Genomic DNA, 25546 nt, shown 5'->3' with positions numbered 1-25546 from the left:
CTGCTGCTTTTCTCCAACAATTGGAAACTACTCTTAATTCCAGTTTTTACAAAATTACTACTGACTTGAATGTTTCAGAGCACTTCTCAATACAGCATCCTTCAATCCTTTAGTTTGTCACTTTACTTAAATCATAGTTTGCTATTTGTTTGTGCACACTATATCAGGACTGAGGGCATTAACACACGCTCTGATTGTGAATGCAGCGTAACATTTCTAAGCCACCGCATGTAACTGGTTGCTCTTTGAAACAAGATGAACGGAGATATTTATCAGTGGCATTCAGCTCTAATGTTCTTGTTTAGCACTCACATTTAATCAGTAGTGCTTGGTGTACACAATTACTACAGTGGTCTGGAAAACAACTTAATTGGCAATTCAATTCAAACTGACTAAATTGGGTGCACATCCTGTCTGCGTACACACGCACACATGGAGACTTGTAAACATGTACATAGATGACGTCCGCTTTGTTTTCCATGACGCTGAAAGCAAAGGATGTTGATTTTGGAGCTTTCCAGATGCAGCCAGCGACTTGTAGCAGTTTTAAAAACACAACAGTACAATCAAATATGGCTTCAATAATCTCACACAAAACGCAAATACACGCGTCTGAACAAGCTGCTCACTGGGTTTCACAAACAGCAAGATAACTGAGGAGACAAAGAGTCTCGAGGCAGCACTTAATAAAGTTTTGGTTAACTTGTGTCATCCAAATTGGATTCAGCTCACAGTTCATCTCTTTTATCGCTGCTCATGTTGTCAAGTTCCACACAACAGCCTTCTTCAGTCTCTGAGCAGACAGTCAAGGCAGCCTCAGGCCTTGTTCCCAGGTACAAAAACAATGGTGAACTCCCCTTGATGTCTCTTCCTCGTCCTTTATAAGGGCTCTTTTTTAAGACACCTTTTGGTGAACTGTTCAGAATCAGAATTCTTTGCCAGTAAAACTGTCTTTTGCCTGGTAGTTCAATTTCCTATTCTTTGCCCAACATGATCCCTGTCTCAAACCATCTGACTCTGACCACCCAGAATTGGTCTCCAAACCTTTCTACATGAGAGGTACCTCTGATATACATCTGTGATCAAGTGGTTTCAATTAGATTTGTGGTCATACATTTGCCTTTGTAAGCTTGAGAAGCCGTGTTCACTTCATGAGAGTGCCCACTTGACTGTGCTGTCCATTATTAATGTGTAATACAAGATTGTATATTGCTGGTTTACTCTGAAGTCGATAGTTTACTACAGTGCTAGTGGTGTCATTATCTACTGCTGTTGTTCCCAAAGTTGTGACCAAGTGGCATCATCATTGGAAGTACAGCCGGTTCGAGCCATCTGGAATCTTGCTACTGCCTTTAAAAGTAACAACACTTGTGTGAGGCAATCACTACTCTAAAAACAGACCAACAATTCTTCATGTGAGGACAAGTGGGCAGACAGCAAGTTAAATAGTTGCTACTATTCCAAATTAAGTTGCTCTTGCTCTATTGATGCACAGGAAAATGTCAGGGAAGGAGCCGACTCAAAGGCAACCCTGATTCTGTCAAACAACAAATATGTCAGCAACTGTAGTTTGGTTTATTTCCAGACCAGTCGCCTGAGACCAAAATTAAATGTTTGTTTCATTTGTAGTTCTGTCATGCGAACCGCCCTACTGTGAGGTTCAGATGTTGGCAGTGGGCCTCGTGTGAAAAGGCCTGTCATTGCTGACCGCTCGTTCCGTGACTGCAGTCCCCAAGTGAAAATAGCGATCGTGCTTGATAAAGTGCTGCACCGACCAGTGGTGGTCCATCTGTCATGCAGGCTGGAAGAACCGCAGGCAACAGGAAGCATGATTATGAAGGTCACACTTGTGTTCTCTCGAAGAGTAAATCAGCATAAGATACCCTGTTGGTGGTTTGGAGAACACGTCCTGTACTCAATTTCATTTGAAAGAGATTCCGTTTGGGCCTTCCGACTTTTCCCCATGCAATTTCATTGTGTACGTGCACATGTCCCCACAATGCTCTGGTTGTTTGAGAGGAGGTTACTTAAAAGAAAGTGGGAGAAGTGATCTAAAATGTGCTTTAGGTCGCTTCATTTGTTTGTCAGAAGAGTTGTGATCTGGGGCACCAGCACTAGGCCTTGGGCCAGTGCACATTCATTATTGTTAAACCCTGGCATGTCTGGTTTAGTCAATACAACCTCTGTTTGCAAATTACTGTCCATCTGTCAGGAGATACAAGCCTTCTCAGGGCTGCATCCAGCTCACTGACGGGAGTTTGCCATTCAAACATTGCTAATAAATGAGACTGGTTCAGACGGTAATTGGCACCAGAGGGTCCCACTGATTTGTAGCGCTGACACCACTGGCGGAGCAGGAGAGCAGTCGCACTCAATCATCACCTTATTGTCTGTAGTAGTAGTCTGTTTTGCTATTACCATGACATACAGCTGCCCCCAGGTGGAAGGAAGGACAATTAGAGTAATTAAGACAATTTGTCTTTTCTCTGGTTCCTTTCCTACGACTGTGATCGTCCCCTGGTAACCCAAACCACGTTTTCGCCCCACTTTGGTCACGTACTTAATAAAATTATTTGTGAAGTTGCTGAACAGAAACCAATACTGCAGTTGATACAAATGAAATGAAAAAAAATATTGTCTGGTGGCAAAAGATCACAAATGTTCACTGTGAAAGAAATCCCATAAAAGGAAGATTCCACCACCTAAAAAGCATAATAATAAATGCAAATGCAGAAAAGTTGACTACTGTGTGCCAGTTTGCATGGCAACAATAAATCACGTTAACCGAACACCTCACAGGGTTTAATGAGGTCACCAAAAATGTCCTTTGATGGCACGACATTGAGCAGCCCAAGTCACGAGTGGTTACATAAGAAAATTGAATACATGTGTTGTGGAAAGTGACAGTGAATCGTGATGAGCTGCCCAGGAAAAAGGGGGTGCAATTCTATTTTTAAATCCAGACTTGAAGTGACGCACATAAACTTGACGAGAAGGAAGAGTTTTGAGAAGAAAGCCCACACATACGGAACTTAACTGGCTGCTGCCACAGCGCGTCTGCATATGTGCCCACAATGTGTGCATGTGTGTGTGTGTATGTGGGCTTGTTTTACTACCTTGTGGGGACCATTTGCCAGTCGCCACAGGACCAAACCTCAACTTGAGGATGAAGACTTCAAAATAACAAGGTGATTGTAATAGGGTTTCAGTTTGGTTCTGAGTCCTGGTTAAGGTTAGCCATGTGTTTAGGAGAGTTACATTAAGGGTGAGAAGCTGGGGAAAGCATTATGGCAATGTGAAACCTCACAATGTCCCCACAGCGATAGCAATACTAACGTGTGAGTGAGTGTGTGAGTGTGAGTGTTATAACAGCTGTAAAGCAACCAGTGACGCGCAATGCTGAAACAAAGGGGATTCGCTGTGCTGTTAGAGGCACCACCAGGAGCCAAGGGTGTTCTTTACTTCCTGTTTCTGTGTACAAATGCTTGTGTGGCAAACAAAGGAAAAAGGGGTAGTCAAGTTAAAAAGGGGGGAGATTTGTAAAAGAAAGATACAAAAAACCAACACACCCAGAGGTTCTATTGTGCAGGCTGACCTCACAGTATATCCTGTATTAAAGTCTGGAATGCTGTGACAGCTGAAGCTCACCATCATTCAGGAAAAAGAACTTGAGTAAAACAGCTGGTTGCCTTTTTATCCACGTAGAATAACCAACACTTTTAGATTACAATTCCTTCAGAGCACAAAATACCTTTCAGCATGCAGAGCAGCAGCAAATACTGATACTAATATTTGATACTCAGACTTTTGATTCCAAATTTACTAACAAGAACTTAAATAAAACAACTGAGCCTTTAGAGATGAGTAGATCACTTTAGCCATTTACCATTTTATATTTCAATATAGTTTCAAGTTTGTTTGTTTTTTTTTCAATCAAGTCACTGTAATGAATTGGCCCTCATTCATTTTAAACAGCATTAAATGGTTGCCTTATTTATAGGGATGTCCCGATACCAGTATCGGTGCTTGCTCTGATAGTGGCCCATTTCGCTGTACTTGTCAAATACTCGCTCAGGACAGCACCCAATACCAACAGATCTCGACCTCGATCAGATGATTTTGGACCCGTTCCTGCTTTAATTCAAAAAGCTCCTTACAAAGACACAACTAGTTACAGAGACTGTGATTTTATATGAAGATCTGCGCTGTGGGTAAAAATGTAACCTGGGGTTACAGTATAGTGTTGCTACTTCCTTCTATAGTGATGCTTCAACTGTTGTGTGTGGTCCAGAAAAGTTGAACAAGAGAACACTGTCTATGTAAAACAGTATGCAGTACCAGGATCTTAGATATTATATATCAGTCCAGACTAACTTGAAATATTGAAGATGAAATATGTGGCAGTGGTGTTGGTGTCAAGTGCAGATTTTTATAGCACTATTTGAAATGGATATTATGGTATTTTTAAGTACCCCTATTGGTATTGGGTATATGCAAGTACTCAATTGTCAGTACTCATGCTCCACCATCAACAGTTGACTAATCTCTCTGGCCTCCACTCAAGACAAGAAATCTGTGTTTACAGCCAGCAGCCTAAATCCGAAGATAGCCACAATCTTAAACCCAAATCAGAACAAAGCAGTATTAGAGCAAATGGCCCATTTAGATTGCCACTGAGCCGTCTAGTTAATCCACGCAGCCTCATGCAGACGCACATGTGCCCCTTCAACTATAGACATCAGCGTGGACAGCTTGATAGCATCTAAATGACTGTCTCATGCTACAAGTGTTTTAAGAGTCACATTATAGGAAAGAAAGACTTGTTTTATGAGTTAGATAGCCATCACAATTACAGCACAACCATGGACAAATGACTTATACAAAGGACCAGAAGACCTTTCTGCTGTGTATATTGAGACGTTTCAAATTGCAGCGTTCCTATTTCCTAGGCTTTGTCAGGTGTTTATCTGACTGGAAGCACAAACATTTATTCTATGACAGTCATGTGATGTCTTGAGGTATTCACCCTCATCTAATGGTGACAGTGAACTTGACATTTTTGGCAACACAGGCAACAGCGAGAGACATTTATTATATTTCTTACGACCTACAATGCACCAAAAAAAAACTAAACTTAAAATGCTTTGAACTGTGCATGGCTGTTCTCATGGTTCTTCTGTAAGAGGTTTCAAGTATTTTCAAAACACAAACAGCAGATTCCAAATAAAGTCAGGAAAAAAAGCATTCACAATAGTTCAGTCATTACAAAATGTTCCATTGGCAGAAAGAAGTGAAAGTTCCTGCACTTGAGTCCTTGTGTTATTTGATGCTATAAGTCATCAGCGTGTGTGTGTGTGTGTGTGGTGTGTGTGTGTGTGTGTGTGTGTGTAGCACATCAAGGACACATTCAAGGGCAGGACATCAGTGAGTATATTTCTAAGAATTATTTGAAAACAAAATGTGTTGTACTACTTAGGAAACTAATATGTAAAACAGTGGTTTTCCACCAACAGCAAGTTCGACTAACATAATAATAAATAAGAATAAAAAAATGCCAACAACCTGTTACTTCTTTCTTAACATTTTAGCCATAAAAAGACCTCTCCGTTGGGAGTTAATTTCTGTGTTCTTTAAAATGCAAATGTTTTACTGGAGCCACGCAGGCGGGTCGCATCAATATTTAAGCGCATCTCAGTTCTGCTTGGCTGCTCAGGATGAATAAATGTACCATGTCACTTTTTCCTCTCTGGTATGTCAATAAAGACCGGCAGCGCATCATGACTCAGGCTGATCAAGAGACTATAACAACAGCTGTCAGCTTACTTCACTGTTGACATATTTTTACAGAAACAGAAAACCCCAATGAACTTCCTGTTTATGAAAGTTCAGACTAAATGACCATTAGGTGTATTCCACAGCCAGAGCGTGATGACATCAGCACTGACCGATATATTGATCAGAGTGCAAGCTATGTGGGCAACTGTCCATGGGTGCAGTGGAATTTCCAATCCGGATGAAAGTGAACTTTACCACCAGAGTGGAAAAAACAGGGTCACCGTGACCTCCAATCCAGCACAAATCCTCTTTATTTCTTCGACACATACACTGAACCAAATGCTGCCGTGTTATTAGACGGGTGGAGCAGCTAATTAAAAGCGCCCAGCTATCGGTTGATCCAGAATATCTACAAGCAAGAGTAATTTGGAGTTGATGAAATATGCTCAACTCCTATTACTGTCAATACACATACCACAAAGACTTGATGTGTCCTGTGCTGAGGACACAATAAGAGCTCTATTCAAGCTGCTGGCCTAGAGAGGTAAGGTGCAGACTTATCATCACAAATTACTTGCGCCTCCATAGACAAACAGCTCATAACCTGATCTGAAGATCAAACTCATCAAAAGAAAATATTTTTTTACATTTTTCATTTTGAAACTGCAATGTTAAGGACACCTTGAACAAAACACTTCGGAGACTGACGCTACAGACATCGAGATGCACAAAACAGGTGGCCACACTAGTATTTCGGTGACTGCAAAAGTTTAGTGTATCTGTGGTGTATCAAGTGATAAATGTGGTCCAGGACTCCTGCAAGCAAATTTGATAAGGTCTGATCCCTAACATTGATTTCATGATCGTCTGACTTATTAAGAACCCATCACTGAGATCAAATCCAAGCACGGATGCAACACTCTTGAGTACAGACTGATAAGGGTTACACAATACTGATAATGCAAACTAGTTTGTGTTTGCTCATGTGCAAGCTACTTCTGTTCTGACAGAGGTGAGCTGACATCTGCCACAATAAGGCAATAATTCGGACCATAAAATCAGTAAAGTCAGATCCAACTACATGAATGAAGCTATAAAAATAAATACTATTCACAATACATTTATTGTGAGATAATCAATTTATTTAGTTAAAATCAATGTATTTCTAAATGATTGAATGATAAACACAGTGACATCACCATCACTCCAACAGCATTAAAGTGGCATCATAAAATAAATGTTTTGCCATCTGATTCATTTGAATTCTACTCTGATATCTTCAAGCCTGCTGTTAATGGAAACAGCAGGAGATAAAGCTAATTAAGATACCTGTGCTTTTCCAAACACAAACATACAAACCATTAATAAATCATGTGACAGGGTGTTTCACCCCACCAACCAACAGTCCAGATCCCTGCTGGGTTTGGTCCAGGAAGAACCTCTTGCTACATAATCTGTATTGATCTGTATCCATCCATCATTTATCTCTTAAGTAGGACCAACAGCAGCGGAAGTCAACTGACTCAGCTAAGCAGCTCCAACAACAGGAAACAATCCTGATCCACAGCTACATATACCCACCCCAGTGTTCTCAGTTTACAACAAGGAAACCCCCCCCACAAATATTACTACCTCATAGGAGCATGGGGTATTAAGTCACGTATGCCACTGTTACATGGAAGAAGAAAACTATGTCAGCCAAGAAGGCCATTACATGTTTGTGTGTAGTTTTTATGCCTGGTCGAAAAAAACAAATACTATCACTACCACATTGCTTGGGAGTCTTGCTTTGTTACAGATTATTCCCCTCACTCTCTGCTGAGAGATGTTTTGCAAGAGGATTTATATTTTCATTAAGCCATTACATTTTCCCTACGGGGCCAACAAGTTTAGCAGAAACTGTAGTGGGTAGCAGCGGCCAGAGTGGAGGGAAAAGCATAGATTAGAGTGGAGACAAAACTAAATACTGGAAATGAGAAATAAAGAACACATAAAAAACATGTTACACAAGTTCTTGATTTCATTTCAAGGAGAAAAAAAAACAAGAAATGACAAGCATGATTAGCTGATAAGAGTAAAAAAAAAAAAAAAAAAACATTTTAAGATCTTCATTTCACCTGGAAACAAAATAAACATCCCTGAAAAATGTGGCATTTCGAGTTAGACATAAAGCTGACAGGGGCGGGACAGAGTGAGTCAGAACACTGAATTTGGCCTGGGGGTCTACACCACAAAAGACAGTTAAAGTTAGCCGTTGTTGATCTCCCTCCTACTTTGTACCCTGTATCAGTATTATTTACCTGAAAACAAGTTGTTCTCTGTAGATTTTGTTTGATTGGAACTTAGGCAGCTGAAGAAATTCATTTTGTTTGGGCAAACATTAATCCTTTATTGGGTGAGAACATGACACATGGATTTAGATTATTTTACAGCCCACATTACTCCTTAACAGAGCAATGAGCTATTACATCAGCGTACGTAATAAATATGATGACTCGTCACACAATTTCCCGGAGCAAACCTGAGTCAAGACAGGAAGTGTGCATCTCCAGCCCAAAGGAATTCTTTTAAGACAGAAACTGGAAGTCACATGACATGTTTGAATCTAATCAGTAATGACATGACATGAAAGATTAATACTGAACAAAACAAAATGGCAAAAAATAAGTACCATAAAGATTTTTTCTTTTGTTCATTCACACCTTGATATTCAACTCTATAATCAAAGTTCAGTGGATCAGTTTTCTAGACCCATGGTTCAGTCCAATAAGCACCCAGCGGCAGACAAAGGATTGTTATTACTCTCCATTTGTGTACGGTGTACCTACCGTACAAACAGCTGTTCACACACATATTTATTGGGAAACCAAGAGTCCACAGTTCGCTAAAATGTTTGTTTTCGGACAACTCAAGCCAGAGAATATTGCTGCCATTATTTCTTATGCATCAGCACCATTTGTGAATAGTAACCTTTGCCAGCTCCGGAATCTCACTGTACAGAGACCAAACTTCCACCTTGGCATTATTAATTTCATCACCATATTTAAAGAATGTGGCCAAAATAGGTTTTGTGAAAAGCTCTACGACAACAATGTGGGACAATGAGGTTCTCAACTGGATAACACTATTACTAGAAGAAGAAAATATTCTCAAACTCATCAGCAGAAGCAAAGATGATGGATGTTTTGGAATAACATAAATAAAATAAAACTACTTCTGATAAGATAAATAGCAGAGAATGAATAAGGAACCTTTTGACGGTTTCCTCACCCTCAAGTTTCTGCATACATCACACCAACAAATGATACAATACAAAGTGAAAAAAGTGTCATAATAATTCAAGGAATTGTTTCCAATATAGACGTTGTTATGCTAATCAGTAGAGACAAAATGAATTTGTGTCTCAGCTTCTTCACCGGGGCTTGTGGTTGCCATGGTTCTGACTTCATAGACGACAAAGGCCTTTTACAAGCCAGGACGACAGACTTCCAGCATGAGAAATTGATGAAAAGATAATTCTGAGGAGGATAATTAAGGATAACTAATAGTGATGGTAATGCAGCTGTCACCCAAGTGTGGTAGACGTCCGCTGTGCTGTATCTAGGAATGTTAACATGCTGTATTACATGGTGACCTTCCCTGGAACACTCTGATTGACAAGCAAGTCATTGAAAAACAAAGGGAAACCTATTTCTACTGGCACTGGTTACCACAGACAGCAGTTTATATAAACTTATTACACCCAGAGGTATAGAGGCACTATAATTTGACTAAAACTTCAGGTGCTAAGCAGCTCCATTAATGTATAAAACTTCTAGTGACTGCAACAGAAGTGAAGTGTTTCCCATGATCTCTGGCTGTCTAACAGTAAAAATTATGAGTATGTTTGTATGTGACATTGAATAAATCCAAGCTGTGTGCTGAGATAATGGCAGTGTTGCTCATTCTCCATTCACCCAAGATGTTTAGTACAATTATTACCAAATACCATGTAAGGTCAAGGTGGACTGCAAACTGACCAACAAGAACAAACATGTATTAGAGTGATCCCTTATGATTCTTTGGCATAGATTGCAGAATGAAAAAGTTTCTTTTTTTCACTTTGAAGGAATGACCTTTAAAAGACGCTGCATGCTGTACGTTAAAATACTCAAAAAGCTCCATTTAAGATTGACGCCCACAATTTCCAAAATAAATAGGCACTATTTCAAGGCTAAATCAGGTAAGTGTTATTGTAGTAAATGACTTTGCTAATAGTTGGATAAAAAAAGCTGAAAATATTCACAAGGTGCACAAACACAAATTACCTGCTGTATTTAAAGACCACAACTAACTGCATCAGACAGCTACATTCATTTGGCAGTGGCACGTGAGAATATAAAATCAGAAAGTGTGGCCACAGACACTCACTTGCAGCAGTGGATGAATGCCTTCTATTCATAGCTGAGATGTTTACAGTGCAGTTTCTGGAATCATGCAGCAGACTCAAGTGTACAGCCAGAAATCCATCGACATATGATGTGTCAGCCAGATACTACAGCCGAGCAAGGCTTAGGGTGCATTATTAGAGGATTTGCAAAAATAAAGTCAGGAATCGCAATCTAACTCATTTACAGTCGGCTAGCTGGTTTAAAACACTGTTAAATAAAAAGCAATAGTGCTGTAGCTGCCTTGACTAAAAACCATTGCTTCATTTGTCATGTAACCTCTTAACAAGTTAAGTAACACAGTAGAAAGCATAGATTAAGCCTGGCTTGCACTTCCTGACACACTTTCTTGCATGAGAGTAAATTGCTGGTGGGTACAGAGCTTAATGTGCATTGCTGAATTATTTTACATAAATTGTGTTTGTAACAGTAACAAGAGCAATAGCAGGAAGACAAAGCATATCAGCGATGTGACGGAAAGAGACTGTATATACTGTTGGACTCCAGATCCAGCCAACAGGCAAAAGATTTTCATGAGAAATATGGATGAATGGATGCACCAACAACTACGTTGTCGTGTTGTTGTTGTCGGGTCAAGTGAAGGTATGCCAAATGCCAAATACCAATCAGAAATTTTGCACAAGTAAAATTTCTTTTTCACATGACTTCCGTTATTTGTTTTTCAATCTGCTCAATTCATTTTGCCAAACCTATGAGTAGGCCAAACATAGTACAATGGTATGCATAAACAAGTTTTTCTGGAGATTCATACAAGAGCAATTTATAAGATTTGCAGTTGATACTGCAAACTTGAATCAGCATCAGCAGAAATGCCAATGTGAGCACCATCACGCACCGGGGCAGCTAGGGTGACTGCAGAAAACTCACGTGCTGCTCTAGCCATGGTGTCCTTTCACCTAAACTGAACAGACTTTCATTGAAAACAACATCCACCAACTTGAAACTTATCAGTCAAAAGAAAATTCCAGATTCTGCCCAGGAGGAAAGGGGAAAAACATGCCTTTTGCCTCGAAGGACCATTTCCCCCCCCCCCATTCTTTCTTTTTTTTTTTTTTTTTTTGCTGATGCGTGGTGAATGTTTGTTTCATACCTTCAAAATTACTTTGATATGTGTATTTGTTGTTAATGGCTGCTGTGACATGTTGCATTTCCCCACTGTGGGACTGACAAATATATGACTAATCTAATATAATCTAAAACTGATCCTTTAAAATATGGCTGTGTAGGCTTTGGTTATAGAGCAAATAAATCTGAACACAGTATAATGACAATAGAGGTCAAGTACGTTGTTTCCTTCCAGTGTCATTTGTTTTGGCTTTAATTCAAAAGAAACACTTTTACTCAAGATGTGTACCAATTTATTTCTACCAGTACCAGTTTATTTCACAGAAAACTTCTTTAACAGCGCCCATTTATTTATACATTTCGACATTATTTGGCCAACCAACTCAGCCAATTTTTAATTCTATCCTATTGTTTGGGGTAGTGTTCTCTCATTCACTCATTAGAGCTTCCCCACAGATCACCCATCCACATCAATCACAACAATCTCCTCAGAACTTTTGGATTCAATACGGAATCTCTAGACAATAGTGAAGACATGGAAGGCTCTTTGACAGATCAGGGGCAGTTGTTTGTGGCCATACTTTCCTCTCCCTGCTACACGACGACTGACCTTGCATGGCCCTTGACACGAACATCTGAGATGAGACATGGTGTCTAAGGTTTCAGAAAGAACTGAAACATAGAGTCGACTTGCTCCCCGAGATTGGCTCTACGAACGCCGCAGTCCTGCAGCGTGTTCGCACTACTCTAATCACATGATCTTAGTTGTTTCGGGGTGAACTGATGATGACGATAGCCGTGATCCAGTCCACGATGTGACTCGGGATAGGGGGTCACAGGCGTGTTTGTGGGCTTACCTTGTCCAGCTCGTCGTGCAGCTCTGACAGGGTGGGTCTGATCAGTTTCTCCCCGAGCGGCGCCGCTGTCTGCCGGTAGAAATCGATGTTGGGCACGGCGTCGATGGTGTTATGGCCAAAAGTCCTCAGATAATAGGTGTTCGTGTGGGTGTCGTAGTGGTAGTGATGCTGACCCCCCGTGGATGAGTGTAAGCTGGTCTCGCTCATCACCGTGTCCCCGTTCTGAAGCCCCTCGGCCGGCGCCTCCGGAGAGGCCGCGCTCCCGGCTCCACTCGGGTCCGCGAAGTTTACAACTCGAAACCGTCCTTTGGCTTCCTCTCCGACGGCCCCCGAATCGCCGGTTTCATGCGATACCAGAGAGCTGGCTTTGTCGCTGGATGGGACAGTAGTGGATGCGTCTGAACTCGGGGACTTGTCCTCGGCGGCCCCGGCTGCTTCTGCCACAAGGTCTACTTGAAAGCGGCTCTGACTGGGCGTCGGACCCGCCGGCCTCTGCCCTGCATCAGGAGCTAGAAAATCATGCTCAGTCGCGGCGCTCTCAGCCGGCGCGGCTGGGTCGGAGGATGACGCTGACATGGCACAGCGAACAAGACGATCGAGCCGGGTGTCAAAATCCGCGTTGCCGTCCGCGAAACTATTCAGAGGAAGTTTCGCCGAGTCCAGCGACACGCTGCTCGCCCGGACCGAAAGGCGCTAAAACAGCCGTTGGAAGTAGCTCGCTAGCTGCCTCGGAACATGAGGCAAGGCTATTAAGTTTGGGATACTCTAGTCCTCTTCTTCCACGGCAGTAAATCCCAAATTCAGCCAGTTACTTTGAGAGAGTTGGAAACACCGCTCTAATTCCCGTCTTCCTGGTGTTCTGGGCAGGATGCTGTTGTCGACCTTGCCGCAGCTCCTCCTAGACTCCCGGAGCTTCCCCTCGCTGGTGATATACACACTGCAGTCGGCATCATTGAAGGGTGGGATCGCGTTGACTGCGACCTCGCGAGATCTCCCCTACAGCGTCTCAGCTTTCATGATTCGCAAGCATCGCGAGAACACGTCATAGTTCTCAAACAGTTGGTGTGACGTCCTCGCGCTCCTATGAGAAGAGAGGTGACGAACGTGGGCTGTAACTACATCAGCGCGGTGTCCGGCACGAACCTTGTATCGAAATAACCTCCGCTACACCCTGCACTCTTCAGCTCTGGTTACCTGGACGTGTATTAAATGGCATAGACTGGAAGATTTCTATCGCCTCCCGCCGGTCTCCCGCCTTCTTACACCCTAAAGCCAAATATTCTCTGGGCTTTTGACAAAAGACGTGTCATGACGCAATACGGCCACTTAACGCTGAGGTCTTTTCCTGCAATTGTTTAGCAGACGTTGCTGACGTCTGAGAGAAGTCAGACGCACTTCTAACTGGAGGAGCTATGAGGAATGTGACAGCTTTCTTGAGGATGGTTGGTACGTGAATACAGGAGGACGTGACCAGCCTTCTCTGACACGTCGAGACAAAACAACAACCAGTTAACAGGCTTTATTTAGTTGTCTGTCATTACGTCAACATGCATCTCATTTTGATACTCCACGCGTTTCAGATGATTGTACATTGTTATATCCCTGCAATCAGTAACAGACACATCACAAAATCAGAATTTAAAATTTAATTTAATTTAAATTTTAATAAGGTGTTTTACTAAGATGATAACTCACTGAAAACAAAGCTAAATGATGGAAGAATTTTTCAACCTCTAATGGAGGTTTTTCAATACAAGTCCATTGCTCTTTGTTGGGGACAAAACGACTCAGTCCAATAAAATATCAGAGTTGTCAGAAACTTCTGGACAGTTGCTTGTGGCGGCGTGAATGCAAATATGTGATGTATTCTGCAATCCGCTTTGCACAGCAGCAATCCACATCTGGTGCGGAGTAGGTGGAGTGGCTGGGTGTATCAGCATGGCCTCAGGTCATGCAAAATTAGAATAAACTGCACTGTGTAGTCGCTGAAAAGGACAGAAGGTGTTATCATGAATAGCAACTTGTATGTGCTCTCCATGTTTCCGTTGTCATCTTGAGATCTAATCTAATCTAACCTAATCTAATGTATCGGAGTTCTACATGTCTGGAATACCTGGATGGATTCGGGAGTCACCTCAAATGGCTTTTGGCCTTTATCACGTCTTAACCACTGCTGTCTGCTGCATCTTCCTCTACATAGTTTGACACCGCATGTGAGATGGGGCTGTTTTCTTCCAGGCATTTTTAAACTATAAATGGACATACATTGCGTTATATATATTTGCAGTATTGTGGAAGTACCTCAAGGAAAGGTGCACACCCTCACTCGGTGAGCACCATTAATGCTCTGCCTTGCGCAACTCAAAGTGTGACACCACCCTCTTGCTCCTGTAGCCGGGATTGGGTCCAGCAATCTGTGCCAGGACTAAGTGGAAGATGACGAGTCAATGAATGAACGCCTTGTTTCTATTGTGGCGCTAGTTTAGAGCTCTTGCCGACAGCTTTTGACTAATGCAGGCATGTTAAGTTAGTTTGTAAGCAGCATGCTTGCAACAACAAGAACCATTCAGCTGTGTTGAATACTAATGCTGCATTTTCCCCTCTTTGAAAGTAAGTATAGACTAAATGCTCTGTATGATAAAATGAATGTTAACCTTTTTTCTAAGATGATGCCAGTAATTACATGTGTTTACTTCTGCATTCTTCTGCACTATGATACAGCCAAATAAATATGTAGGAAATCTGTCTCAGGTCGGTTTGTTGTTATAATTGTAATATTGCTTCTTATGCAGCCGTCATCGCTTCTGACTTGTTTTCTCCAACTGTCAAGCCTGGCTCCATATGCTCGACCAGGCTTCTAGTTTTCTGACCACAGATGTTCAGATAAGTGCCTTTCATCGTCAATGTGTCCAGAAAATGGAATTACGGCATCACTGCGGGATGAACTGGAGTCAAATTGTGACGGTGCAGCTCCAATTGCAGCTCTTACAAAACACATTTACTCACCTGGGCCCCTAATGAGCGGCCTGGTCTTTTCAGCTTTGGCTCTGCAGAGATCTGTCTGTAGACACTGTGTCTTTGTGTGAAATCACTCCCATCATTTCATGAGTTTGCATGCAAGCGGATGACTTAGATGAGATGGCCTGTATTGCCAGAGCAGAATTTGACATCATGTGGCATGTTGTTATTTCCAGTGTTACACAGAGACATGTAAAAACTAGTGGTGGGACTTTAACAAGTTAATTACGATTAATTAATTACAAAAAATAATAATTTAATTTAACTATTTGCTTTCTAGACAACAGGGAACCTTTGTAAGTGCAGAAGTTCCTGGTCCACTGATCACACTGATGCACAAGACACGTGGCAGCTAGGATGATAACAACAACAACAAACATGGAGGAATCCCTGAACAAAAGCTAACAAAAGCATCTGTTTGCTTTTGTTCAGGGAGGTTTTTCACTACACAATGGCAAGGGTTTCCCCTACAATGCATGTACGTGAAATTCTTATAAAATTGAAATTCTTATATAAATATTTTCAAGACATTAAAAAAGCTTTAGTTTAAATAAGGTGACATAAAAACTTGAATATAGCCCCCATTGTGATTTATTGTGCTATTGTCAAACTGATGCAAAATAAACAATATTTTGTTGTTTAAATTGAAGTATGGCCCCATTATTTGATTCAGAAATATACGTGTGGCTTCTTGTGGCAAACATTCTTATACCATTAAACTGCGATTAACTGAGCACAAATTCTCTAATTACCTAGATTATTGTCTAAATCAAACCCCACCCCTAGTAAAAGCATAATGCTTGAGATGATTTCAAATAAATGTATCAGTAATTGGAGATGGATTGATAATTGCACTGTGTGAGTCTACTAGGTTTCCCCTCACAAAGTATTTGACTTCGATCACAAAATGGTGATGATGAGCAAATAATAGTTGGAATCAGTGATTTACTGCATGGCAAGATTAAATCAAATTATCATGATGGTTTGGGCAATTAGTTTCCACTTTGGAATATCAGTGGAGTCTCCTTACACACTCTTGACCATTATTGATCCAGATGTGTTCCTCTACGCTGCCACTAATGTTGACTTTGATAGTGTGACGTCTCCCTGTGGAGATGTTGAGTGGCCACCGTTGATCATTAACTTAGCATTAAACTTCATCATTTGTGTGACATGGCGGCCCTTTGTAATTCACATCATTAGATACAATAATGTATCTTCACTACATGCCTTGTTTAGTTCAGTGGAAAACAATGTGGTCTTCAATATCCAGTGTCTTCCCTGGAGATCGTTGAAAAATAATTGTGGAAGTGAGTGCAGTATTTCAAAATAAACAATTGAGAGCATTAGTGAGCTTATCAGCAAAGGACTGACTGGTTCTCCGTTGAGATACTTCCAGGTTAGAGTGAAAGTAGCTGAGAGTCAGACAAACAGCAGCTGCACCAACCTGTAATGATCTCCCGCAGGAGCAGGCAGCAATAACTGGATTAGCCATCGCAGCAGCTAATGAGCAGGAGAAACTATCAGGGGGGTCTGACCTTCCGCATGGCTGTGAAGAAGTACAGCAGACCCTCTCACAGTGTGACTGTCAGCACGATTCCCTGCCACTTTCAAAGCTGGAAAGGAGTGAGTCATGATGGAGAAAGAATTAGCTGGGTCTTATTTTATTCACTTCCATTTCGCTCACACTGTTCCTCTGTTGATGATCTTCATTTGGTCACTGTTTAACTTGGCACACACTTTTCGGAATAATAATTACAACCTATGCAAACACAGCTGGGAAATAAATCGTGTCTTATCTGTGATGTCACTTTTACAACCACCTGTCAACAGTCATTCTACAATGGCAATTGCAGACTTGATGACGACTCTGTCGGCCAGTTTATTTTTGTTTCTCAAAGCTGCTGCTTCAAAAAAGTTTTACAAGTTTCAGCCATGTATGGTGTTGAAGGCAAAAATAGCCCAATCACTTTCTTCAAACAGTAATTCCAACGAGGATGGTCAAATATACAAATAAGTGTCCATAGTTTTGAATGTATCAGAGCATTAAAGTTGCCAGTTTATGGAGGAATTAAAGACCAGTTAAGTCTCATGTTGTTATGTAGTGTAAAAAAAAATCCCTGGAAAGCATAGCATAAATGGAGTAAGGTTTAGCGCCGCATCACTAAACGTAAGATAGTGTTACATTGTAAAGCAAATTATTGACAGGAGCTTCCTTAAAACACTGTTTAGAGCACTACACCATGATGTAGCGTGCTACAGCAGATGTGATGGCTCCTACAATGTAGAGTAGCTTAGCAATCCTGAGCACAGGACTGTACCCAATGCAAAGGACTGTTCTGCTGTTCAAGATTACTGCACATCAATAACACTGTGAAAGTGTGACACATCTTATCCAAACTATGTCTTGTTGGGATACTTCAGTATGATCAGTATCACTATTCAGCACTGTCCAAGACTTTCACTCAGCAGACTCCCAGTTTCAGAATTGGGATCCCCACCCTCCTCTAATGGCCTTCTAATGTGTGTAGGCTGCAAATGTGATACTACATCATTAATAAACCCTTCCTCGATTGGCCTGCAGGACAGGTCTCCACCCCTCCCTTCCACTGATGGGACAATAGAGACTTGAAGTGAGAAAAGAACCCTCTCGACAGACAAACAAACCTGTTCTGGATTTATTTATAACCTAAATAGCACAGGTTTGGATCCGCTCAGGGTCGATGCTCAGGGGGATTGACCACCCAAAAGAGAGAAACTGGCTGATGTATCGTGTGAGAGGTCACTGAGGGCTTGAGGTCCCCTTTTGTCCAGTTGCAGGTTATGGTCTCCCTCGGAAAGGCTATGGTTAACATAATGATTTGATAACCATGTGTAGCAAAGGATTCTGATGGTGTGTGAAGTGAAACACCTGAGACATTTTTTATTTATGAGTCTCAGTTATAAGGGAAAGGGTCGTTTGCTTGCTTAGATGCATTAAAAAAGCAGCATTTTTACTGTGACCTATGAGACCTAGATTTTTCAGCTCAGACATTTGTAAATATCAAACGCTGCGAGGGAAACACCTGGAGGTTGATCAGCAAGAGACAACCCTGAAAGGAAGATATGAAAGTCCTTGGAGAACAGTGTTGATATTCCTAAATGTCAATGACATCATCGCTGATATGTTGACACAACATGTCTGTCATTTACAGTGTTTTAAGAGACACTTCAACCCTCTGGTTGTTGCTACCAGCTTTATTTTAACACAAACACACCTCCTGTCATTCTGAGCCTCCCCCCAAACTACCTGCCCCTCGATCTTGCTCAAGAACATTACGAACAAAGTGTATTTATTGTGCGTTTCACAGTGTTGGGTATCAAAATCTCAACGGTCACATTAAATATACCTTAAAAGTGATTAGTGTGATTTTAGAGGCAAATATGGTGAAATTATTTCTTGGAAGGTACCTCCATTAGGTCAGACAAATTGATACTCTTATTCTTGTTGTCACAAGTCATTTTAGTTGATCAAACATGCCATGCAAAAAATGTATTGTGGTGCCAGCATGGCCATACGATAGATGTTGGATCATTTTAAACACTTTTTTTTTCAACAGTTTATATAACAAGAGCTATATTATGCTATATTTTCGAACTGATCTTTAACTCCGATATTAAAAGAATCTCAAAGGTGCAGATGGTTTATACAGTATCAGTCATAATATACTGTTATATGTATTGATTACTTCATGTAACTGACACATACATATTGCACAGTATCACACATGTTCTGCTGCTGTACAGTATCTTAACGTCAAAGATGGTGGAATGGGGAGAAAAGAATTTTCGTCCTCACCTACCTCTGAACTCCCCCTCCTCTCTCATTTCACTGAAAGACGAGAAGTGTGCCAGGGGCTTTGGCCCCCCGGGTTATTTCTGTTGTAAGCATGTCTAAATCAACAGATCTACGAATGAACCCCCGCTGTGTCATCTAAGCCTGACAGGAGCTGTGCTGTGACCTCCTGTGTCAGTCTGCAGACCCACGTGAAATTACCACCCGGCTAGGGAATGTAAGGCTCTGCACCCAGAAGCACAAATTGTCAATCCCCTATTTGATCTTCATACATGCCCCGTATGAAAATGACACCTCAACCTTTGAAACTCATTGTTGCATGAATGAACAATCTTCTGTTCTAAAGTGACAAAATACATTTTCATTCTTTGTCCTGCCCTTCGATGGATGACAGATAATAGGCTCCTAGTTTATGGTGGCGCACTGTCATTTATACATCATCAACTCTACATTTGTTTTGACCATCACTGTGACATTTCAGCACAAAGGCTTCTTTGACTTTCACGCTGGTTGACCTCACTCTTCCTGTCAAGGGTACAGGAGTGACAAGCACTCACTGTCTTGTTGATGGATGCTGCATTTATTATTAAAAACCATCGCCTGAATTAAATAATAAATACATATTCATCCCCATTGATTCTGTTCACCTTCACATCAACTAACTTGCTGTAAGTGAGTTAGACTTGTGTTTATGAGTCACACAGCCAGGTTTGGATCTCACACACAACAGTTGCCATCACAGACAGCATGCAGGTGAAAATATTTGTACATACTTAAAGGTCCTGATCTGAAGAAAAAAAAAATGTAAATGCTAATTAATCGTGCAATTTTACAATCCTCGAGTATAAGAAGGATTAGCTTGATCCACCAAGACCAAAATGAGTTTAACAACCTGTTTTGGAATGTCGTAGTTGTTTGCTGCCGTGTAGGACACTCTAGAAGCTAACATGCACCACTGACCTTTTACAACTTCAGGAGAGAGTTCTAAGTATTTCACTTCTTTTTTTTTTTTTAAACATGATGTTGATGGTTTGTGGTGGGAGGAGGGCAGAGGACATTGAAAGGAGGAGCTACAAACATTAGCAGGTGGTGTCCAGTCATTACAAAAAGGAAATACATTCAGTTTCTAGAGAAAATTATTACGGAGAAATGCTTAGCGGAGTAGTAAACACAACTAGCATGTCTTCGAGCACACTAGTTGTTCATGCTAACTGAATGAAAACACAAAAAGAAGTGATTCAATACAGCTTCCTACTGTATTTTTTTTTTCATCATGCTAAAAATACATTAATGATGTGTATTAACATGTCAAATCTTCAGTGCTATCATGCTGGCACTGATGGCAACTTTAAATCTGCAAGTTGGTGAGAGCGGTTCTCGATTTCTGTGACAGGAGCAGAGAAGCTTCAGCGCCGAGTGTCAGTACGACCTCTCGGAACCCTGCAAGTCTATTAGCACATAGTTGAGCCACAGTCGGCTTGCATTCCCAGAAACCACTGGAACAGATCTCTGAAGCGCAGAATGTAGGGAACATCTGCCACACTTAGTAGGGAGGCGAGGAGTGAGTCAGAGCTGAAGATCTCTTTCATGTAGCTTTGGCACAAGTACTCTGGTCATCGGACTATAACCATTCTATTAAGCTGCAGTTTCTCACAGAGTGGTCACCCAGAAGAGTTGTAACCAGTGGATCATAAAACTTGACTTGACGGCTTTAGGGCATATACCTGGGTCAGCTAGCTGATGGGTCCCACACAAGTGAAGTCTCATAATCTAAGCAGGATAACATTAACTTGATGTCAGGTGTCAACATATTCAAATTAATTCTTCTTTTTGCTTTTTTATTTGCATTTTGCACTTTATTTCACAATATCCCTGTTTTATGTACATCTTAAATGTCTAGTGTTTGTCTTATATTTCTTCAATGTCTTTGATGTATTTAATATTTACTGCTGAGACAAATTGAATTTCCCATTGTGAATAAAGGCTATATTCTGCAGGACACTCCTCACAGGTGGCAGAGGCCTTAAATTGTTGGAGACCCAAGAAAGCCGTGCAGCGCAAGAACACTGTTTCTCGCTGATAATAAAACACAACATCATAATTGGAACTGCAAAGATTGAACAAAAATCATGGATATATATTTTTAATAATTTGTCAAACGTCAGTTTTCAATGTTTTGCAGCCCGACTTGCATCGATGGTTGTATGAACAAAATATGGATGGGAATATTGTCAGACATGCTGGTGGGTATATAGATAGGTATAATGAAGTATTGCAGCATCTATTGGAGTATGCATAGATGTGGTATACAATGAGAAGTTGGGATAAAGTGACGGATGTAGGGATGGAAAGTTAATGGATAAATGGTTGCAAGAAACGATTGACTTTTTCATGGATGAACTGATGCCTGATAGATGGATAGATATAGGGTTGAAAGTAATGGTAGATGTGTGGAAAAATAGATGGATATATGGAAGAACAGTTGTATAGATGTACAACTGTACAGCGTCATGGTACAACCAACATATCTCCATTCATCTGGAAATGATGTGAGGAAAAGAGCAGACGCGAGTCTGTCAAAGTGTCATCCCCTCATGGTGACAAGAGATGGTTATCGAGCACACAGCGGTGTTTTAAAAAGAGCCCTCATGAGACGGACCAACGCAGCAAAGTGGAAAGTTTTGTACTGAGGGTTGATTGTTGTGATCTGACACATGCAGCAGCAGCACCACCATTTAGGACTGCTGCTGGAGCATGGAGGAGTGAGAACAGGGAAGACTGAGCACAGTAAACATTATGGATGTCAATATTGATGCTTCTTCTCTACCAATGTCACTGTGTCTGCTGAAGGATCTGCAGCAGAAGCTGCGGGAGACATTGGCTCACTCAGTCTCTGGACTACTGCTCACCTCAATCTTTTATGATGAATGATGAGCAACTTAACCTCGTGAATCACATTTTTTGTGGGTCATTAGAGTCATAAACAAATAAAATCATAACAGTTAAAAATCCCATTTTTATGTGCTGTATAATGAGGAAACACAATTACTCTCAGATTTAATTTGTAGTACACAAATGAATGTGAACTAAAATGTAAAACATATTGCAAAAACCCATTTAACTTTAAATTGTTGGTAGGAAGAAAACATCTATTTATCAGCAGCCTATTGCATGACGTACATTTCTGTCTCTCTTCAAATGAAATAGAGTGGATTAAGGAAAGGCCAATTAGAATCATTGCACATCATCTAATCTAATCGCATACTGTAGATGCACACAACAGCCGTTGCCATGGTAAACTGAATTTGTTGCTGCGTGAGTGCCATCCTGAGGTCAATAAGAGTAGTGAACGTTGGCATAATAAATGCCAATTCCGGTTAAACAACAATGTTATCGGGAATGAAACGGGAGCGAAGGGTAGCATGGAGTCTCAAATAACCTGTCACGAAGTCAAAGCTATAGTTTAAACTTGTTTTATTATTGGAATGGCCTGTTGGAATAGCACTGACCTCTGTGTCATGCGCTTAAATAAACACGCTCACACAGCCACAACACTCTAAAACACATCCACGCAAACGGTGATGCACAACCGAGTCCACTTCCACACCGTCCACTACTAGGTTTGTTGTCCAGTGAAAATACTGTCTGACGAGCACGTGAGCGATTTAGTGAGCTTCAGTCCACGGAACAACAAAGCTACTGTGCCAATAACTCACGTATGCTTCGGTGCTTTCAAATATTAGCGCATCTCAAACAACTTATTGACAGTAGCGTTCTCGTATTAAAGCTTAGCGCACCGTCATCAGACGCCAATAGCTGTTCAGCTCACGGAGTAAATGAAAGGACAGCGACCTCTGCTGGGGATAGAGGTCAATTACAGAGTTTGCTGTGGTAATTGCACTCATTTTGAGTCGAATTTTTATTACTCTACTTTAAAGCTTTTCTTCAACACGGTGGTTCAGGACACAGTCCCGGAGTTAAAGTCCATGTCAGTGCTGTCCCGGCCTTCTGTTCAGGTCCGAGCCAGTTGTCGTGGCAGTTAAAGTCATTGTCATTCGTTGTCCTGAAGTCTCTATCTTTTTTGTACTATATTTTAGACACACATTGGATATTCGACGGGCTTCGAATGCCGCTTTGGCGCTGTCGTCCTCAGCTATGTCCCCGAATATGGCGCACGGGTCAACGGGTCGCACTGGCAACACCGCGTCAGTTAGGGACCATCAACAAATTCGATATCTTTATGAACTCAACCATGTCAGTGATAACACTTCTAGTGTTCTTTAACAGCTTCCAGAATATGGGTCCAAAGTTGCTGTAAACTATCAGGGGACAGAAGACACATCCGGGACAGCAGTTGATATTTCATTAGAATATTGTAATTGTTAATATTTTACTAATATTTTCCCAATATTTCTTCAGTAGCTTCCAGGAAAGTAGTCCAAATGGGTCCAAAGTTGCTGTAAACTGTCGGGGACTCGACACAACATCTGGGACAGCGGTTGAAATTTCATTCGAATATTGTAATTGTTAATTATTAATATTAATATTTATATACTAATATTTCTTCGATAACATCAACATAAGTCCCAACACAATTCAGGGACTGTGTCCTGATCAACCGTGTTGAAGAACAGCTTTAGTTAAGTAGAGTAATACAATTCGACTCAGAATGAGTGCAATTACCACAACAAACGCTTCGTTATGGTGAAGGTTGTAATTTACCTCTATCCCCAGCAGAGGTCGCTGTCCTTTCATTTACTCCGTGAGCTGAACAGCTATTGGCGTCTGATGACGGCGGGTCACTAAGCTTTAGTGCTAGAAAGCTACTGTCATTAACTTGTTTGAAAGCACCGAAGCATACGTGACTCATAATAATAACAATAATATTCTAGTATATAATAAGATAATAATAATGACTCATCAGAAATAGGTGAAGCGAGCTAAAAGAATGAGACACGAGTGGTGACCATCAGTGTTTCAGTGCTTTACAGGATCATTTTGCCCTGAAAGTTTGCCTCTAATGGGTTTTGAAACTGCAAATGCACAAGTTTTTCAAATGTAAACAAGCAGCAAGCAATGATACCAACCTATCCCAAACAAAGTTACAGTAACATCTGTGAGGACTCGGAGGCGTGTACTCACCGACAGAAGGCAGAGTAAGTCCCACTCTTTACCCAAACACATTATATATTTTGTACTACCGACTGTTTGAAGAGAGTTCTACATTACAGTTACATTACCGTTCAGTGCAACTCTTGTTGTCTGTCCGCCCATCTGTTACCCGTTCAGGCACTCCATCCTCTCACAACAGTTCAGGTCATCACTTCCAGAACAATGTGGTTTGAATAAAAATCTCACAAATCCCTCACTATTGGCTGATATTGCTGCTACAGCAGTGCACTGCAGTGTTTGGTACCGCCTGTGATATCACAATATGGTGGCTGCGTTTGAACCTTGTCTGAATGTATTTTATGGTAGTATATGGAAACTAAATTCTCTTGAATTTTTTTGTGTATACGGAATGAAAACTTACATCTTATCTCTAATTATTATTATGTATTGGTTGATGTAGAAGTCAGTGATATTTAAATGCGAAATTTAAATATGTGACTCATGCTTTGCTTCTCTGGTGCTGTATTTTCATCCCATATATTTATTCCAAAGACATTATTTGGTTTTCTGTGTCTGTCCCACTCTCCCACTTTTTTTTTCTTCAAATAGCAGGCTAGATCACAGGTTAGATAAAAAAATAAAAAATAAGCTAACTGTATTGCCAGCGACTGCACCTTGATAGTGCCTCTTGGTCCTGATATCTTCTTTTGTAATACATTTAAGCAACTCACTCTTCCACTCACTGACGTGTTCACACTGACTGAAGCAACGAGCGAATACTTTGTTGATGTCTCCTTTGACTGAAGGCACATCTGCAGTGATCCATGGTGTCTGCAGAGAGATAGCAGCTCCGCTAGAAACAGATACAGTGGAAGTGTGAGAATGTGAGGCATTATAAAATCAATATGGTGGTTTTCACTGAGAGTATCTCACAGCAGCAGCTGTTTCTCCGCTCGGAATGGAGCCTGCGTGAAATAGGGAGTGAGAAGAAATCCATTCCTCTGCTGGAGGAACTTCAGGCCGTGAGATTGTGTTCAACCAACTGAAACTTATGAGTAAACCTAAACCGTGGTCAGACATATCATCATATGACAGTGAAGTGCAGTGCTGAGGAGGTGGGTGAGATTTGGTTGCGCTTGGTCAATGATGCCATTATGACAGCTCCATGGGCAACTGTTGCTGAGTCAGTCTGGGTTCTGACAGTAAGGAAAGAGGTCACATGAGGTCAATGAAAAACTGAAATAAGAGACAGTTTATTTGACTACATTAGATAACCTTTATTAGTGGATGTTGCATGTCTGCCTAAAGAAGTGAATATTAATATATTATCAACTAAAATAGCATTATATGTGTCTTATTTATATCATTTATAAAATAAGAAAAAAAATCTAAATAAAATAGCGGAACAGCTGGCCATGAAAGAGTCTGATATTATT

General features: G+C 41.0%; 1 protein-coding gene across 2 annotated transcripts in view; it reads right to left on the bottom strand.

Moving 5' to 3' along the window:
- Nucleotides 1-13326, bottom strand: part of slc12a2 (solute carrier family 12 member 2) — a 42085-nt gene extending 28759 nt beyond the window's left edge. The window contains exon 1 of one of the 2 annotated variants that reach the window (XM_053884122.1): nucleotides 12146-13326. In XM_053884122.1, coding sequence (XP_053740097.1) covers nucleotides 12146-12721 — 576 coding nt within the window. In that variant the 5' untranslated portion in view covers nucleotides 12722-13326. The remainder of the gene's footprint in view (nucleotides 1-12145) is intronic. The other variant, XM_053884032.1, reaches the window with a different exon arrangement.
- Between the last annotated feature and the right edge of the window lie 12220 nt (nucleotides 13327-25546).

The sequence above is a fragment of the Synchiropus splendidus genome, chromosome 1, assembly GCF_027744825.2.
Source record: "Synchiropus splendidus isolate RoL2022-P1 chromosome 1, RoL_Sspl_1.0, whole genome shotgun sequence".
Lineage (NCBI taxonomy): Eukaryota > Metazoa > Chordata > Actinopteri > Syngnathiformes > Callionymidae > Synchiropus > Synchiropus splendidus.
This window is presented reverse-complemented; position numbering and strand designations above follow the sequence as displayed.